At 47.5% G+C, this 18,683-nt stretch overlaps 1 protein-coding gene across 2 annotated transcripts in view; it reads right to left on the bottom strand.

The window, feature by feature from the left end:
* The window catches only part of HTATIP2 (HIV-1 Tat interactive protein 2), a 216,525-nt gene that overhangs the window by 21,777 nt on the left and 176,065 nt on the right, over window positions 1–18,683 (bottom strand). For both annotated transcript variants that reach the window (XM_086950426.1, XM_086950425.1), the window contains exon 5: window positions 18,183–18,244. In XM_086950426.1, the coding sequence (XP_086806552.1) occupies window positions 18,183–18,244 (62 nt within the window). The remainder of the gene's footprint in view (window positions 1–18,182; window positions 18,245–18,683) is intronic.

Raw genomic sequence — 18,683 nt, forward strand, 5'->3', positions numbered from 1 at the left:
CTGCTATTTGGCAAGCCCAACTGCTTTTCACCGTTGCCATGGTGGGCAAACTCGATACCCCACTGCCATTGTTGAAGTAACAAGAAATCTTTGAGTAAAATTTGACACCTCACTCGCCTTCCTCCTGCAAGCGCTTGCGGTAGCCGTGACATGCTTCAATTTAATCAAATCTTTAAGGAACGTTTTTTACTTCCTCCCATTCGCCGCCAGTAAAACGGTTGCCTTTGTCCTCATTGCCTCCAGATTGGATTACTGCAATAGTCTTTATGTAGGCTCCTCAAACTACATACTCAACAAACTTCAGATCGTGAAACATGCGGCAGCCAGACTCGTGCTGAAACTCCCCAGACATAGTTCAGCTTCCACAGCTCTGAAAACTCGACATTTGCTTCTAGTACACAAAAGGATTCCCTTTAAGATCCTTCTATTGGTCTTCAGAGCTTTCAAAGCCACCATTCCCATATACGTGATGGCCAGTTTCTACATTAAATAACACTAAGAACTCTCAGATCCTCATGTACGAACCTGCTCAAGCCCCCATAATTCAGAATTAAAACCGGAGGTGACAAATCCTATTACGATTTCCCCTATCCTGCTGCAATGTTTCCACGATATTGGGAAAGGTGGAACCGCTTTACTTTGGCTACGATCTTTTCTTTTGGATAGATCTCAAGCAGCGTGAATGCCACCGTTTGCTTCAGAGTCCAAGCCTTTGAATTATGGAGTTCCTCAGAGTGCAGCATCAAGCCCAATATTATTTAACATCTATCTTGCTCCACTGGCTACGGTGAAGTCTTTAAGGTTCAGATTATTTCCTATGCCGATGAGACACAGTTGATGGTAAAATAGGAGAACAACATGCCAACTGCCATGGTTAAATTTAAATAGTGCCTTTCTGCAGTGTTTAATTGGATGTCTCAGAACACTCTCCAATGTAACACTAGCAAGACTTAAGAGTTGGTTTTTGGTTCCCAACCGGTTTGGTAGGGAGGTGAGATCTAACCCAACTCATTCCCCCCTCGGACTCCCTCCACTGTGGCGCGTAATTTAGCAAAACAATTTGATAATAACCTCACCCTCAAACCCCAAGTTGAGAGCGTGGTTGGGACATGTTGTGGTCTCCTCAGGATGCTGAGTAAGTTCTTGTATATGCTCCCTGTGAGAAGCTCGCTTGGTATATGGTGCACACTTGTGTAAATTGGCACCTTGCACCAAACCAGACAACCCTTATGGAGATTTTAGTGGTCTTAGACAACCTTGGAAAGCTCTCTAAGTGGTAGCTGTGGAGAGCAGCCTTCAGGCTTGGTCCACAAGGAGTGTAAAGCAGCTTGTTTTACCAGAACATAATCTTATAGATATAGATTAAGTAAAAAAGAACCACACAATGTATTTACCAAAGTATGTATTAATTATAAGACACTCACTAACACATACAAATCTCCTAGCCTGAGATATACATAATACCTTTGCAATACAAATAGATAAGTAGCACGAAATACACAGCGGTCAACAGGGGGGAGGGGGACCAAACCATATACTGAAATAGTGGTATGCAAACCACGACTCAAGTCAAGACTATACCCAGAAGTCTTAGAAGTGCTGGGGACCCAAGGAACCATCCAAGGTAAGTAACCAGGAGCCCCACGGAGGCTGTGTCCAGAGTGGGAACACAACCGGGGGCTCAATGCAAGTCAATGGGTAAGTTACAGTTGCAATTTTAAAGAAGGACCCTTCCAAGAGGCCCCTGTAGAAACCCTGTGGAAGAAAGAAGGTTGGAGAGCCACCTCACCCGTGGATAGCTTAGGAACCAGGATACCTGCACCCGGGAAGCTACTGTCAAACTCAATGGTGGACTTCAGAAAGATGCAGCTGCTGGAGAAGGTAAAAGTTTCCAGTGGAACCCAAAGGTGGATTCAAGATGTGAAGAACCTGGAAGCAGAGGAGACAGAGTCTTTGCCACTCAGGAGTGACCAGGAGGCACGGAAGACGAATGCCCACCAATGTTGAATATTGCAGGGAAGCGGACAGTGACCTTGAAACTGCAGTTGTGCGGTCCAGACTATGCTGTGTACGACCAGGAGCCAGATACGAGCTCCACACTCTTTCCACGTGGCAGTAATATAACTAGACAAAAAGTTTGTACCTCTGTCTGTTCAAACCTCCTTAGGGAAGCCCACTCTGGGGAAAAATTCCCAGGAGGGCCCTGGCCACTACAAGAGCTATAGTGGTTCTAAGGGGAATGTCCTCTGGGTACGAAGTGGCACTAGTATAGTATATAACTGCAGTTGGAGCGTTCAAGGGACCAACAATGTCAATCCCTACCCTCTCAAAGGGAACCCCAACAAGTGGGATTAAGGGGGCATTTGTTGTTCCACCTGCCTTACTCCTGGTTTGGCAAGTGGCACAGGAGCGACAAAACTCCTTTGTGTCTTCAGACCTATGAGGCCAGTGAAAGTGAGGGACAAGCCTGCCCCAAGTCTTGCTTTACCCTAAGAGTCCTGCAAGAAGAATATCATGTGCCAGAGAAAGAAGAACATTTCTGGGGTATTACCAACCTCCTGATGGCACCAGGCTGGGGGTCTCTACCCTCACAGTACAAGAGACCCTCTTCCCAATACATTCTATGGGACCCCCCGATCTTCCCTGCTTCCTCAGCTGCAGCTTTCTGTCAGAGGGGTTCAAGAGAGGGCCACGACTGCTGCCCAAACTCAAATCTGCCCTGGAAGGGTACCCGGCCCCCAAGAACCCTACCTGGTCAGGCCCAAGCTTCTCTGGGACAGTTCATTCACAGGGGCTAAAGATCATCTACCTCAGGAGATTGATGTTCACTGAGTTTGTGAGGAGGGCAATTCCTTACCCTTCCTGCTCCTTCTCTTGGGAAGCACCTGGTCCATTTTTTTAAGGATCTAGTGCTTTTTCAGTGGTGAGCTGTTTGGCCTGAGCCCTGGTGACAGCAAACACACTGCCAGAGATGCCATCATCTATGCATGAGTCCGTACCTCCACTTCAAATCAAGCTGTTTCTTGATCATTGCCCAACAAACAATCTACAGGTAGGTCTGGAGATACTACAACCCTCTTAGGTCCAGTTACCCCTCCCCCAGCTGAGGTTCACAACTGCCAAGGAATGGTCAGTCCTGACATTGCTAGCGTTGGGTACTTGGGACATTTGTCCACGTAAGATCTGCTCAGGAGACACAAGATTCTCTGTCACCATATTGACACTGGCCCCTGTAGGCCATTGCCATGTTTCCATTTATCAAAGGCTGTTGTCTGTACTTATCCAGGTTAGTGGGACTGACTAGTAAGGTGGCAAGATTTATGCCACCATCACAGACTAAAACAGCCTGAGCTGGAGTTCTGACTAAGTCAGAACTCTTCTCAGAACCCAATGTTAACCCCACGAATCCCTTGGATGCTGTACTACCACTTGCATTTTTGCTAGGGGGAGCAGGTCCCTTAGAGGCAGTGGTAGTAGTAGTCTCCTTGGCCTTTGACAATCAGCATCCCTTGTGAAAGGGTCTTCACCTTACAAAGGTAGCATCAAGGTTTGTTTTTGCCTTTCTAGGAATTTTGGGACTCACCCCCAGATGCAGGTTTTTGGTGGCCTTGAGAAGACCCTCTTATCTATGCCCTTGTCCGAAACCTTATCATGAGATTTAGAAGACTCTTGCTTCTTCTGGTCACCTCCATTACCATGTTTTTTCTGCTTAACCCTGGTTCTGACCCCCTAATCTGCCTTCTTTCCCAATTCTTGGGGAGAAGTCAGATCTGAGTCCACCAGGTACTGATACAAAAGCAGATTCTGACAGTTAAGGATGTGCTTCCTCATAATCCAACTGTACAATCCCTCATAGTCCCGTAACTTGCTTCCATGAGGCCAGCCTTCCATAGCCTTAATCGCACTGTCTACAAAATCCACTCAGCCCAGGGACTGTGCTTTCTGGGTGTCTTTGAACTTAATCCTATACTGTTCAGTGGTTAAGCCAAACCCATCTATGAGAGCACTCTTCAGCACTGAGTAATTGTCAGTGTCCTCTTCTCTAACAGCGAGGAGCTTAACTCTACCTTTGTTAGCAAAGGAGTGCCACAGCATAGCTGCCCACTGCTTGAGGAACCCTTTTAACTTTACAGGCCACACTCCAAAGCAGTGATCCAATTATGGATCTAATCCCCTTCCTGGTAAGGAGGGACTATACTGCTCAGGTTCTTATTATCAAAAGAAGTTTCCCTGATTCTAGGGACATCTGCTGCCACCATGGGACTCTAGTCCCAATTTGTTCATTACTTTTGGGACTTCTATGGATGCTTTGTCAAGGGCCAACTGATCTCTTCTGAGCCTAAACCTAGCTTTCTCAAGTTCAAGCAGTTGGTACTCCCTGCCAAAAGAGTTGTCCCTCTTACTAGATACAATGTCCTGAAGCATTGGATTCTCTAGAGGAGGATCTAGGTCTCCAAAGTCTACTATGAACCCTCCCAGGAGGAACAAGGGAGTCACCTCTGTTCCATCTGCACTGTGCCCTGAGGGATCAGAGTTTGACAGGTTGGAATCGTTTGAGTCCTCCTGCCCATACTCAGAATTGGGATAATCAGGAAGAGCTCCTGAAGCTCCCTCTTCAGGAGTATCCCCACCCATATGTTCCTGTTCTTCTGCCCTCACAGGATAACCATCACCCTTATGCAGCAACTCTCAGAGCAGCTTAATAGTGGGGTTGCCACCGGTCTTCATCTCTCTAAGACTACACAGGGTCCTTGGTTCCTGGAACTTTAGACCACTGTACTTAGCAGACTGGGATACACTAGCATCCCCAACTAAAGACATGGTTCTAGGTGTAGTGTGGTGTTGCACCTACCTACGCTAGTGGAAACAAAACTCCCAGAGGTTGGAGAAAGGGGTCGGCTATACCCTTAACTACCCAACCCTAAATTCAGTATAACATACTTCTACTAATCTGTATTACATGTGCCTACAATTAGTGATGGTTTTTAAATTGGGCCACACCAATATTATCTGGTAAAACAATGCAGGCTTGAATTCCAACTGCTACACACCAATGTGAGAAGCTGGCTTGGTATATGGTGTACACTTATGCAAGTCCAGACAGCCCTTATGGTGATTTTAGAGGTCTTAGACAACCTTAGAAAGCTCTCTAAGTGGTAACTGTGGAGAGCAGCCTTCAGGCTTAGTCCAGAAGGAGTGTAAAGCAGCTTGTTTTACCAGAATATAATCTTATAGTATAAATAAGTGAAAAAGAATCACACAGTGCATTTATAAAATATGTATTAATTTTAAGACACTCACTAACACATACAGATATCTCCTAGCCAGAGATATACACAATGCAAACAATACTTTGCAATAGAAACAGATAAGTAGCACGAAACACACTGTGGCCAACAGGGGGGGGGGGGGAGTGGGGGGGGGGGGGGGAAACCAGACCATATATTAAAATAGTGGTATGTGAACCACGACTCAGATCAAGACTATACCCAGAAGACATAGAAGTGCTGGAGACCCAAGGAACCACCCAAGGTAAGTAACCAGGAGCCCCACGGAGGCTGTGTGCAGAGTGGGAACACAACCGTGGGCTCAATGAAAGTCAATGGGTAAGATGCAGTTGCAATTTTAAAGAAGGACCCTTCCAGGAGGCCCCTATAGAAACCCCGTGGAAGACAGAAGGTTGGAGAGCCACCTCACCTGTGGATACCTTAGCAACCAGGATACCTGCACCACGGAAGCCGGGTGCATAAGTGTGAAGTGACGTCGGAAACCGCCATCAAACTCAATGGAGGGCTTCAGAAAGATGCCGCTGCTGGAGAAGGTAAAAGTGTCCAGTGGAACCCAAATGTAGATTCAAGATGTGAAGAACCTGCAAGCAGAGGGGACAGTCTATGCCACTCAGTAGTGAGCGGGAAGGCACAGAAGGCGAATGCCCACCGATGTAGAGTGTTGTAAGGAAGCGAATAGTGAACTTTAAACTGCAGCTGTGCAGACCAGGTGATGCTGTGGATGACCAGGAGCCGGATACGAGCTGTCCCACGTCTGATGTCGAGAGTTGAGGGGCCATGTTTGTCGGAAGCACCAACAACCCATGGCAACTGCAAACCATGTGTAAGTTTAAGAAGGTGCAATGTCGGGACCAGCAAGGTCCAGGAGACTCACCACTAGCAGGGGAGTCAGGTCAGGCTTTGAGCAATCATGGCAGCCCAAGGGATTCAAAGAGGAGCCTCAAGAGGACCCACAGGCTGGTGGCACTAGAGTCGCGAGAGGACCTCAAACAGCTCACCAAAGATGCAAGCCCACGTTGCAAGTGTTGTGATGAAGACGAAGATCTTGGTCACTGGAGATGCTTGAGGTTGGTGCTACTTGGAGCCCAAAGTTCTTGGTGGAAGGAAGCCAACAGACCTTGGCAACTGTAAATCAACAGTGCACAGGAGTTTGGATCCTGCGCGTCCGACGAGGGACACTGGCCTCAAACTTGGTGAGAGGACAGGGCAGGCCTCAAGGGATGAGAAGAACCACCACCTGTGTTGCTGCACCTTTTGGAGTCCATTGAAGCCCAGGATCAGTAGACCGGTCAGCGTAGCTGTGGTGCCTGCAGATGCAGGGAAGGGATTCCTTCACTTTAAGGGAGATTCCTTCAGGTGTCTTGGATGTCCACAGGCCTTGGAAGGTTCCTGTATGGTGCGCAGGCACAGACATTGCAGCAGACCAGCAGGGCGACGAGATCAGGAGCAGCAGGAGTCTTCCTAGTTGCAGCGATGATGCCCAGAGCAAAGTCTAGCGAAGTCAAAAGTGCCCAGACGGTTGAAGAAGTGGGGTCTAAAAATGTATCTTATCCCACGACAAATCTAAGGACCAACCCTCAGGCAAGCCCTTAAATACCCTAAAGGAAGGGTTGGAACGATACACAAGTCCCTCCCTAAGGAGGGGCTGGACAAGGGGGAGGATACTGTCCAGGTTCGAGCTAGAGAAGGAGTCAACAGCTCCCTGATCTAGACTATGCATGGAGGGCACCAAGCGTGCCCTGCACGCAGACTATGTGGCCACTCTGCCCCAATAAACTAAACCCCATCTCGGAGGTAGTCACATCTCCCTGTGACAAGATATCTATTGTTCTGCCTTCCCCTGCCTGAGCTTGGCTCAGCAGCAGGAAGGCAGAAACGTGTGTCCAGCCGGCAGCAGCCCTGGCTTGCTGTCCGGGTCTGGCAGACTAGTACCGGGAGCACTGAGGGCCTCCCAAAGGAGCTTTATGGTGCATGGAATCAAACCTCCCACACGGTTTACTGTGTGAGGGTAAGATTAAAACATGTTTGATAACAAACATGACAGGATTCGTTACAGCCAATTTTGAGATGTTCGTGAAATGATGCGGTGTCCCACTATATGTCATGTGGCTGTCTCACTTACAACCCGTGGAGTGGACTCCATGGGCTGTAGGGGTGTTCTGTTCATGCGGGGGCACCCTCACACTTCGGACCAAGCACCCTTACTTCAGGATTGTCAGTCCTGCTTTAGGGATGACTTATAGGTTTCAGGTGCAGGGACCTTAGATAAAGGTAAAGGTAAACCCTATATCTTTTTTAAGTGGTGCTAGCACTGTGGAATCTGAAATAGAAAATATAGAAATAATACCACAAGTCCAACTCTCTGTCAGCACATAAGATGAACAGAACTTATTAGAGACCAACAAATAATGCAAATACGTGCAGCACGGAGACAGTCAGCATAGCCACTGAGTATTCGAAGATGTGACGTTGGACAGCTTTCATTGACAAAAACCACAAGAAAACAGCGTCATAATGCAAGTAGCACAAATTAAGCATATGAATATTTGTCCAATCAAGAAAGACCTAGACTGCGTTATACCGTTTATGGTACGAGATATACTGTTGCGGACCACATGTCTTGAGTACGTGCACAAGTGGCAATCTTGGGACTTTCCACTGTAATGCAATGTACTAGCCTTGGTACTTTTCCATGTACTAATTAGCAATATCATAGCATATACCAGAAATATTTCTAAATGTTATCTGCTGAAATACTTGCGGCTAAGCTAGCATCCTGCTCTGTTCTCGTATCTTTCTTGAGCAAGCCTTGCGTTACAAAAACAGCTTTACTGGAGTATCAGAAAAAAGGACAAACATCTATACGTCGAGTCTTATGTCAACTTAACTGCACCTTTAGGCATTTGGTATCCCAAAGATGGCTTCCACAGCACCAGCTTACACAGGCAGGCCTGTAGTTACAAATTAAGTGGTCTCCCATGGGTGGCATAATACATGCTACAGCCCATGGCCGACCCCTGGTGTACCTATGCCCTGGGTACCTTAGTACCATATACTAGGGACTGATTAGGTTACACCAGGGTCCAATCTGGGCTGTGCCTAAGTACTTACAAAACCAATTTAGGGGAGAAAGCACAGAGACTGGGGGCTGATTAGAAGGATCCCAGTCAGACAAGTCATAAACAGCATCACATCAAGCAAAAAGTGGGGGTGACCCTAAACACAGATCCAACTTTCCTACACTCCTTGCTTACAATCAAAAGTTGGTGATCCATTATTTGATAACGTCCCGGCTGGATTATGCAAATGCTCTCTACGTGGGCCTGTCGGAGTACTTGTTAAAAAGATTGCAGGTGGTGCACAATGCGGCTGCTTGGCTTTTACTCAAGATTCCAAGGAGTAGCACAGTGTATGCCCAACTCAATCAATCAATCATAACACTTGTATAGCCCACTACTCACCCGGTAGGGTCTCAAGGCGCTTGGGGAAGGGGTCCGCTATTGCTCGAACAGCCAGGTCTTGAGTGGTCTCCTGAAGGCGAGATGATCCTGGGCCAGCCAAAGATGGATGGGGAGGGAGTTCCATGTCTTGGCCGCCAGGTAGGAGAAGGATCTGCCACCGGCGGTGGCTCTTCGGATGCGTGGTACGGCGGTGAGGCTTGTAGAACGTAGCTGGCGGGTGGGCGTGTAGAAGGTCAGGGGGTCGTTGAGGTACTTGGGGCCCAGGTCATGGAGAGATTTGTGTGCGTGGGTGAGGAGCCTGAACGTGATCCTCTTGCTGACAGGGAGCCAGTGCAGGTCCTTCAGGTGGCCGGAGATGTGGCTGCGTCGGGGGATGTCAAGGATGAGTCGGGCGGAGGCGTTCTGGATGCATTGGAGTCTTTTCTGTAGCTTGGCTGTGGTTCCGGCGTAGAGGGTGTTTCCGTAGTCCAGTCGGCTGGTGACGAGTGCCTGGGTGACCATCTTCCTGGTTTCGGTCGGGATACATCGGAAGATCTTGCGGAGCATGCGTAGGGTGTTGAAGCATGATGAGGAGACGGCGTTGACTTGTCTGGTCATCGAGAGGGAGGAGTACAGGATGAAGCCCAGGTTGCGTGCGTGGTCTGTTGGCTTGGGAGTGGCGCCCAGGGCGGGGGGCCACCAGTAGTCGTCACAGGCGGAGGGCGATGGTCCCAGGACGAGGACTTCCGAGGACTCAAAGTTTAGCATTGGTTACGGTCAAGGCAAGAGTGATATTTATGGGACTGGCCTACAAAGCTTTCTATAGACTGGGCCCCAGCTATCTGTCCAAGAGGTTACTGCACTATCAGCCTCCAAGAACATTGCACTCTATGGAGGCTTTACTGACAGTTGTGCCTAAGACAAAGAAGAAAATGTGGGGCGATTCTTCATTTACAGCCATGGCTACTATAGGTTGGAATGCTTTACTCTTGACTCTGAGCTCTCAAGGATCCAAAGTATTTTAGACATCAGTTGAAAACTTGTCTTATTAATGAGGTGTTTACATTTCTCACTCGAAGATTCTTCTGTTTTTCTGACCTGTTCGCATCAGGTTACTCTATTGAGTAGCCGTGCGCTTTATAAATATTTTAGGTTTGATTTTTAGTGCTAGGGTCCAATGTAAGGAATCACCTCCCCAGTCCTCTTCAGTTTATAGAATCCGAAGACCTCTTTAATAAGCAGTTAAAATCTGGCTTTTTCTGACCCCCCCAGATGCACTTTGCAACTCTCCCACCTAGTCAGCGCTTCTGGGTTATCAGCTCAAAATAAGTAGCGCCAGGATGCTCCAAGTGAGTGGCAGTATGCGATACAAGTGTACAATTCGTTCATATACTTGTTGGGCACCTCGTCTCCTCTTCTACCCATCACTCACTGTCAGGGGCGTAGATATCAATGCATCACTAGGCAAAGTGGGCCAAGGACATGTTTTGTCCTGTAGATATGAGTTAGAACAGGTTTTTGCTACCAAACAGTGGATGTTGCATGTAACAAAGTCCTTGCTTGTATCTGAGCTCATGGCACTGCGGAGTACCAGAATATAGTTGTCCAATCTGACAATATAGTGTCTTAAATATCATGTACAAAAAGTGTTCCATTGGATTTCATATAGAAAATCCAGATCCAATGGAATTATATTTTTGAAAACAATACTTAGGATACAATATTTATGTCAGATGATATTTCGGTCTATGATGTCCTGACATGCAGCTTCATGACAGCCTTGCTAGGCTGTTCACAGTGGAGCTAGTCATCGTTGTGTCTTTTGGTATTATACGCCAACCACAGTAGGACTCAGTGGGAAAGTCCCACTTTCACTGAAAGCCAGCTACGAAAATCATTGCAGGCAGAGTACTACTGATGGAATGACATTTCCTCCCACTGCACACACTAAACTCCTGAGGCGGAAAGCCGGGAGATAGCTTTATTAGTGCTTTTTAAAAATTGTGTATTTTGAATTACTTTTAACTTACTCGCTCTCCCTTCTGGGCACTGGTTTGGGAAGACTTTTGGGAAACTTTGGCAGTCTCGCGCAGCTGATTGGAAGAGCTGCAGCGGGAACATACTATTTGCGCTGGAGCCATTGGCCAGCAGATACTGACCACGCCCCCTTTTAAACAGGCCACGCCCCCCGCCGAACCTTCAAATCGCGCTGAAAGCGAGCGCGCAGCAGAGACACACTAAACTCCTGAGGCGGAAAGCCGGGAGATAGCTTTATTAGTGCTTTTTAAAAATTGTGTATTTTGAATTGCTTTTAACTTACTCGCTCTCCCTTCTGGGCACTGGTTTGGGAAGACTTTTGGGAAACTTTGGCAGTCTCGCGCAGCTGATTGGAAGAGCTGCAGCGGGAACATACTATTTGCGCTGTCTTCCAGCGGATACTGACCACGCCCCCTTTTAAACAGGCCACGCCCCCTTTTATAAATCATGTACTTTCCCCGTAGGCGCAGCGGGCGCGCCGTCAGTGCGCCAAAGGCGCGCCAAAGGAAAGCCTGTCTGCGCCCGTCCGCGATCGGACTGCGACCGCGGCCAGCCATGCTGCTCGGGAGGTGCCTGTTGGGGGCCGGATTGCCTGGTCATCCGCAGACCTGTGTGCGTTAAACATCGACCAAGGCTGCAGAGCTCATTTGATGATTTTGGAAGCGAAGTCTTCACCCAAGACATGCGAGCGCTGCGGGTTTACCCTAGGGGCCTACAGTAAGGTGGCTGGTGAGATACCTGCAAAAATAATAGCGCCAAGGTCCGTTTGCTTTAAAGCAGCCCTTTTAAATTGCAGATCGCTGCCTAGGCACACGGACGATATTTGGTTGCTACTTGAGGATCATGAGTGGGACGCTCTGTTTTTAACAGAGACCTGGCTCAGGGAGGATAATAGGACGGCTATTGCACTTGCTATACCTACGGGCTATAAAATGTGTTTTGCTAATCGAGGTGAGGACAAGAAAGGAGGAGGAGTAGCAGTGATAATTAAGGCAGTCTTTACGCTTCCCTCATCTACCCCTATACAGATATCAGGAGCTGAAGGCGTACATTTTGGTATCCAGATGGGCGCACAGGTCACACTAGCGGGGTTATTAATATATCGCCCCATGGGAGGCTCTATCTCCAGCTTGGAATCATTGCTGGATATGATTATTTAGAGTTCACTCTTACACTCCCATTTTCTTCTTCTAGGGGATTTTAATGTTCATGTGGATACGGATAATTGTAGATCAATACACAAAAAGAGTAGACCAGGTCTGTGGTGGTGTGTTGCCCTGAGTGGTGAACAAGGATCGCAGGTACATGTGTGGAGGGGTGTGTTGAGTCACACTGGGCTGAAAATTCCCATCAGACCACCCTTATGGCGGCATATCATCATATGGGGATAGGCGGTCGCTCCGAGCACCGCCCATATCTTAACGTGACGGTGCGGCAGTGGAGAGCGGCACGCTGAGCCACAGTCATGCTCAAGGAAAGGGAATTATAAGATGAGTGCAGTGCTCTAGGAAAAGTGCTTACTAAAATTGACTACCTAAGCTAAGGGGAGTACCTGTAAAGGTTAGCGTGGGTGTCAAGATTAAAAACACGCCTAGTAGTAGATGAGTGAGACTACATATTGGCGCTGTGCAGAGTGGTCAACTAGTTTCAGCTTGACGGAGAATTGTTCCAGCTTTCATCAGGACCTAACAGGTAATAAGCTACTGCAACAGAGTATGTGAGGTGTACATACTATTATCTGTTGCAGTAGCTTATTACCTGTTAGGTCCTGATGAAAGCTGGAACAATTCTCCGTCAAGCTGAAACTAGTTGACCACTCTGCACAGCGCCAATATATAGTCTCACTCATCTACTACTAGGCGTGTTTTTAATCTTGATACCCACGCTAACCTTTACAGGTACTCCCCTTAGCTTAGGTAGTCAATTTTAGTAAGCACTTTTCCTAGAGCACTGCACTCATCTTATAATTCCCTTTCCTTGAGCATGACTGTGGCTCAGCGTGCCGCTCTCCACTGCCGCACCGTCACGTTAAGATCTGGGCGGTGCTCGGAGCGACCGCCTATCCCCATATGATGATATGCCGCCACAAGGGTGGTCTGATGGGAATTTTCAGCCCAGTGTGACTCAACACACCCCTCCACACATGTACCTGCGATCCTTGTTCACCACTCAGGGCAACACACCACCACAGACCTAGTCTACTCTTTTTGTGTATTGATCTTGACTTTAGGGGCATGAGTTGACAGGTCGTTAAATTATTTCCCCTTTGACCCTCCTCATATTTGGTTTTTCTTTATTTAGAGCAACTTCTTGTTGCGGGTCTATATATCCAAGATGTGAACTCATTGTTTACATCATGAGCTCACCCAATGTAATTGTGTGTGACTCGCTCTGCCTGCCTGACCCCATCATCCCTCCCTTCTTTTGATTTCTTCTGGCCTGGCATTACGAGCATTTGTCTGTGCCATGGTTCCCTACCACGTTAGCCCATTGCATTTAGGCAACCTTCCCGGGCTGTCCGCGTGCTTCTAGCTTCGTGTGCCTACTCACTGAGCACTTTGCCTCAACCATACATTTTGTATAAGGATTGTTATCTTCAGCATTTGGCCTTAACCACTTACACTACTAAAGCATTGCCATTAGCAGTAGATCGATCTGACACTGCAGAATTGTATAGGGATCATTCCATTCTGTAAACCCCTTTTACAATACCTTTTGGCTAGTTGTGGGGGTCCACTGCTGTTTGACCACTGTGAGGTGACCGATTTGGTTTAGCACAGTTGTAGCTCAAGATTACGTGCTCCATTATGCCATCTAGATCAGCTGATTCATATAACATTGATTACTATGGTGTAAGGCACACCTAAAAAGTTGGCCGCTAGCGCGAGGGTATAGTGTCTACTTGTTGCGCATGCGCGGCAGGATTAATGCTGTGCTTATGGAGCCTGTCGCTCCCGTGCTTGTTGTTGTCCGTTCTCTGCTAACGCAGGTGAGCACTCTTGTTCTCCAACTTTACCAGGGACGTGTTCACGCGGGCTAACCTATGTGTTTATAGATTTTCATAGTGTGAGGCGCTCCACTATAGCTAGGCGCACGCGCGAGAGTGTAGTATAGCTCTGTTTCTCGGCCAGTTGATTGTTTGCGCATGCGCGGCAAGAGTAGTGCCGGACATGCGGGGACTGGCGTTTTTGTGGTGTCTGTTGCGCGCTTTCCAGCTCACGCAGGTGAGCACACTTGTACCCCAATCCAAAAGAGATTTGCTGACTCTCTGGGGCACGGCCACAATGGACACGACTATTGGCTTCACAGTCATAGAGCCCCGGTACTTAAACGAAGTAGGCGGTTCCGTAGGTGCCTTCCCTTCCGCTCGACTCAGAGCAAAAGGTACCGACGGATAGGTAAGTCAGGTGAAGATGCGATGGTATTACTGCCCTGTATTAGGTAGTTAACAACCGTTACTTTACCCAGGGTAATGCTCTTAGACCTGACTCTTTTCTGGCTAGCTGCAGCAATTGGTTTACTGCAACCTGTTTGCTGCCATACACCATGTGACTCGCAGTGCAGGTCGTAGTATTATATTATATATAGAAACACGTACAGTCGCCTGCGACATGGATATTATTCTATTTTTATCCTTTCTGTCTCCCAGGGCCAGGTACCCACCTTAAGTAATCAGTTCAGGGACGGGGTTGGTTTATGGCAGGTCAGATGGTAGTCTACCACACGTCTATTGGGTTGTATGTGTAAAACTATTAGGTTGGACACATAAGTATTGTGTGCTAATTGTGTCCTTTTTTCTACACATCAGAGCGGGGCCTCATTCTCCCGAGCGGTTGCCGGGCGAGGTGGGGCCGTCACCCACACAAAGCTGGGTGAGTATCACTAAGAGGAAATGCCTCCGTGTGATGAAGCTAGTATGCTTATGTATTATGCGGAACGCAAATCGTTCCCGCAGGTGTGCCTTGTTTTGATGGTGTTTGTGGGGTTAGTTGGTTTCATGTGTGTAATGGGAGACATGGTATATTTTATACTTTTCTGACAGGAAGAAGATTTCCTTTCTGTCTCCTGTGGACATTGAGGTTCCAAGTTGTGGGGAGATACAGGACTTCCTTCAGTAAACTGCATGTATTTTTTCTACTATTTTTTCTATAATTTCTTTTGTATTTGTACACCTCACATACTCTGTTGCAGTAGCTTATTACCTGTTAGGTCCTGATGAAAGCTGGAACAATTCTCCGTCAAGCTGAAACTAGTTGACCACTCGGCACAGCGCCAATATGTAGTCTCACTCATCTACTACTAGGCGTGTTTTTAATCTTGACACCCACGCTAACCTTTACAGGTACTCCCCTTAGCTTAGGTAGTCAATTTTAGTAAGCACTTTTCCTAGAGCACTGCACTCATCTTATAATTCCCTTTCCTTGAGCATGACTGTGGCTCAGCGTGCCGCTCTCGACTGCCGCACCGTCACGTTAAGATATGGGCGGTGCTCGGAGCGACCGCCTATCCCCATATGATGATATGCCGCCACAAGGGTGGTCTGATGGGAATTTTCAGCCCAGTGTGACTCAACACACCCCTCCACACATGTACCTGCGATCCTTGTTCACCACTCAGGGCAACACACCACCACAGACCTGGTCTACTCTTTTTGTGTATTGATCTTGACTTTAGGGGCATGAGTTGACAGGTCGTTAAATTATTTCCCCTTTGACCCTCCTCATATTTGGTTTTTCAGTACGGATAATTGTATCCTAGCTGAAACTTTACTGTCCACTTTGTTGACTGCTAATTTGATGCTCTGTAATGAGGGCCCTACACATAACGCTAGTCATATGTTAGACCTTATTATTAATAATGGGGATATTGTAAAGGTTGAGCCGGCCATGCCGCTGACTTGGTCTGATCATTTCCTTATTCCCTTTACGGTGGAAATAGCTACGTCTAGACCGGCTATGAGTAAATGTACTTTTATTAAAAGGCAGTGGAACAAGCTAGTCCCTGCGGCAATGGGCCCGGCCCTGGGCCTGAAAAAACCTGTTTTAACGGCTGACAGTAACACTGATGCGCAATTATTCAATGATTGGATCAAGAACATGGTGGACTCAGTTGCACCCGCCAAACATGCAACCTCACAAAGGGAGTCCCCATCGGCCCCCTGGTTCTCGAGTGATCTCAGAGCCGAAAAGAAGGCATGTAAAAAATTAGAGAGGCTATGGAGAGTAAGGTATGGAGAGGCAGAAAGGGACCTTTATAAGGAGGCACTAAAAAATCTGCAGAAGTCAGTGAGAAGGGCCAAGAAAGCCTTCTTTGCAACCTCTATTCGAGAAGCTGAGCACTCTAGTAAGGAAGTTTTTAAAGTGGTACAGTCCTTTTTTATACCTAGCTGCATAGAAAGGGAGGTTTCCCCATCCTCATCATTGTGCAACAGTATCTCGGAGTTTTTTGAGGGTAAGATTCAAAAAGTGTACGACTCCTTTGGCCCGGAGGTTAGGACGGAGAAATCAGATACAGTAAAAAAAAACAATGCCAGGGGTAGCACTCGAGCAGTTCCTTCTGATAGATTTGGACTCAGTCACCAAGGAGCTCCAAAAATGTAAATCAGGCTCTCCCGATGATCCCTGCCCGCCTAAACTTTGGAAATCTATAACTGAATTTGTGGCTCCCACCCTTCAGTCCATCTGGAATGGGTCCATTACTTCAGGAGTATTCCCGGACGCTTGGAAGCATGCCACTCTTCTTCCACTAAAGAAAAAAAGCAAATGGGGATCCGCTGGACCTGGGTAACCTGCGCCCAATTTCTCTTTTGGCGGCCCCAGGAAAAATGCTCGAGAAGTTAATCCAGCGCCAGCTTAACAAATTTATTGAGGACAATGACGTCCTACATGAGACTCAATCAGGCTTTAGACCGGGCTTTAGCACGGAGACTGCACTCATTGAAGTGGCAGAATCTGTGAAGTGGTCGATGGATGCAGGGGAATCAGCTATGCTGGTTCTCCTGGACCTGTCGGCCGCCTTCGATACGGTGGATCATGATAGGCTCATACAACGCCTGGCAGAGATAGGGCTAAAAGATCAAGCACTTGGATGGGTTCAGTCATACCTATCACTGAGAACACAGAAGGTGGCATTGGGTCGCATGGTATCTAAACCCACCAAGATAAAATGTGGCGTTCCTCAGGGGTCGGCCCTGAGCCCGCTTCTATTTAATGTTTACTTGGCACCTCCGTTCACACTCATCTCAAACTGGGGGGGTCAAGGCAATATCTTATGCGGATGACACCCAGCTGGTGTTTCCATACTCGGAGGTGTCGGAAGAAGCTTTCGCAACTTTTAAGGGGTGCCTCCGAGATGTGGCCAGCTGGATGAACGCTAATAAACTTAAATTGAATGCTGAGAAGACAGAGGTCATTTTCTTTGGCAAGGGATCGCCCCCCCTGCAGAGTTTTGGTGGCCGGTGGAAATGGGGATGTCCCCGGCGCCGAGCCAGAGCGCAAAAAACTTGGGAGTCCGCTGGGATAGCAGTCTCTCTTTTGATTCTCATATTCGGCAGGTAGCAGGATGCTGTCTATCCAAGCTGAGGAATCTGCGCAAGATCCTGAGACTTCTACCAGAAGAGTGTCGTAAGACTGTAGTCCATGCCACAGTTACATCGAGGCTGGACTACGCCAACGGACTCTATCTAGGTCTTCCCCGATATTCAATCCAGCGCCTACAGTTGGTGCAGAATGCGGCTGCGAGACTGTTGAGGTGTATTCCCTTCAAGCACCTTGTCTCTCCGCATCTTCGGGCACTGCACTGGCTTCCAGTGGCCAGTAGGATCAAGTTTAAAACCTTGACGCTGGCCTTCAGGTCCCTGTATGGCATCTGTCCTAATTATCTGAGAGCCAGGCTACCTAGGTATCACCAGTCGAGGACCCTCCGCTCCAATGGGCGGGTGCAGCTTGTGGTCCCCCGAGCACGAAGAGTGCGGCTGGGTGGAAGAACCTTCTCGGACAATGTGGCGGGGCTATGGAACTCTCTCCCTCCTGCATTACAACAGGCCCCTTCTGAAACTTGTTTTAAACGACTGCTAAAAACCTGGCTATTTACTACACTATGCTAAGATCTGCCACCTGACTTATGGCTAGTATGTTCTCATAGCGCCGGGACACCTCCATGTGAGGTAGCTGTTCGCGCTCTTACAAGACTCATTATTATTATTATTATTACTGCCAGCACTATTGCCTTTACTGTTATCCAGTTTATTAGCACTCAAGTGCCATGTTCTTTTCAGCAATCACAAAAACTGTGATGGGTCTGGGGAAAGGATGTAGAAAGGTGATCGGCCCTTATAAAAATATTTAAGACATGCCAACAAATAACAGAAAGAATATTTTATCACAGCAATCGGAAACCGTAACAATGTACTACTCACGCTGGTCGAAATATCGTGTATCTATCAAAATCGAGTTCTTGAACTTCAGCCTCCACTTGCCCCTAAAACAAAAAAAAGCATAATTCTTACAAAGTAGACCACTTACAACTCTTCTTCATAAAACTAGGCTATCAACTATCTCAATCCGTTTTGATGGTACTGGGGCAACGCACACACACACAATTTCCACTCATGCCATTACTTGCAGGGATAAAAGATTTAAAGGCAAAGCAAATAGTTCGGAACCACTGCGGTTCTTGCTCAAATGCATTGTCCAACTTCTTTCTCATTTCTCCCCCTCACTAACTGTACCTAGCAATACCTCCACCCAACACTCACCCACACACTTCCTGACCCTTATTACTTCATGATAACATTTCGCTTTCCTTTTGGTATTTGCATGTCAATTTTCACTTGTTTGCTTTCAAAAGATCTTCAGCTTACATACTGATCCTCGAATTAAATGTACCTGCTCTAGGAATAGCGAAGACCTTAATTATC

Source organism: Lissotriton vulgaris, unplaced genomic scaffold (assembly GCF_964263255.1).
Source record: "Lissotriton vulgaris unplaced genomic scaffold, aLisVul1.2 SCAFFOLD_411, whole genome shotgun sequence".
NCBI classification, from domain to species: Eukaryota; Metazoa; Chordata; class Amphibia; order Caudata; family Salamandridae; genus Lissotriton; species Lissotriton vulgaris.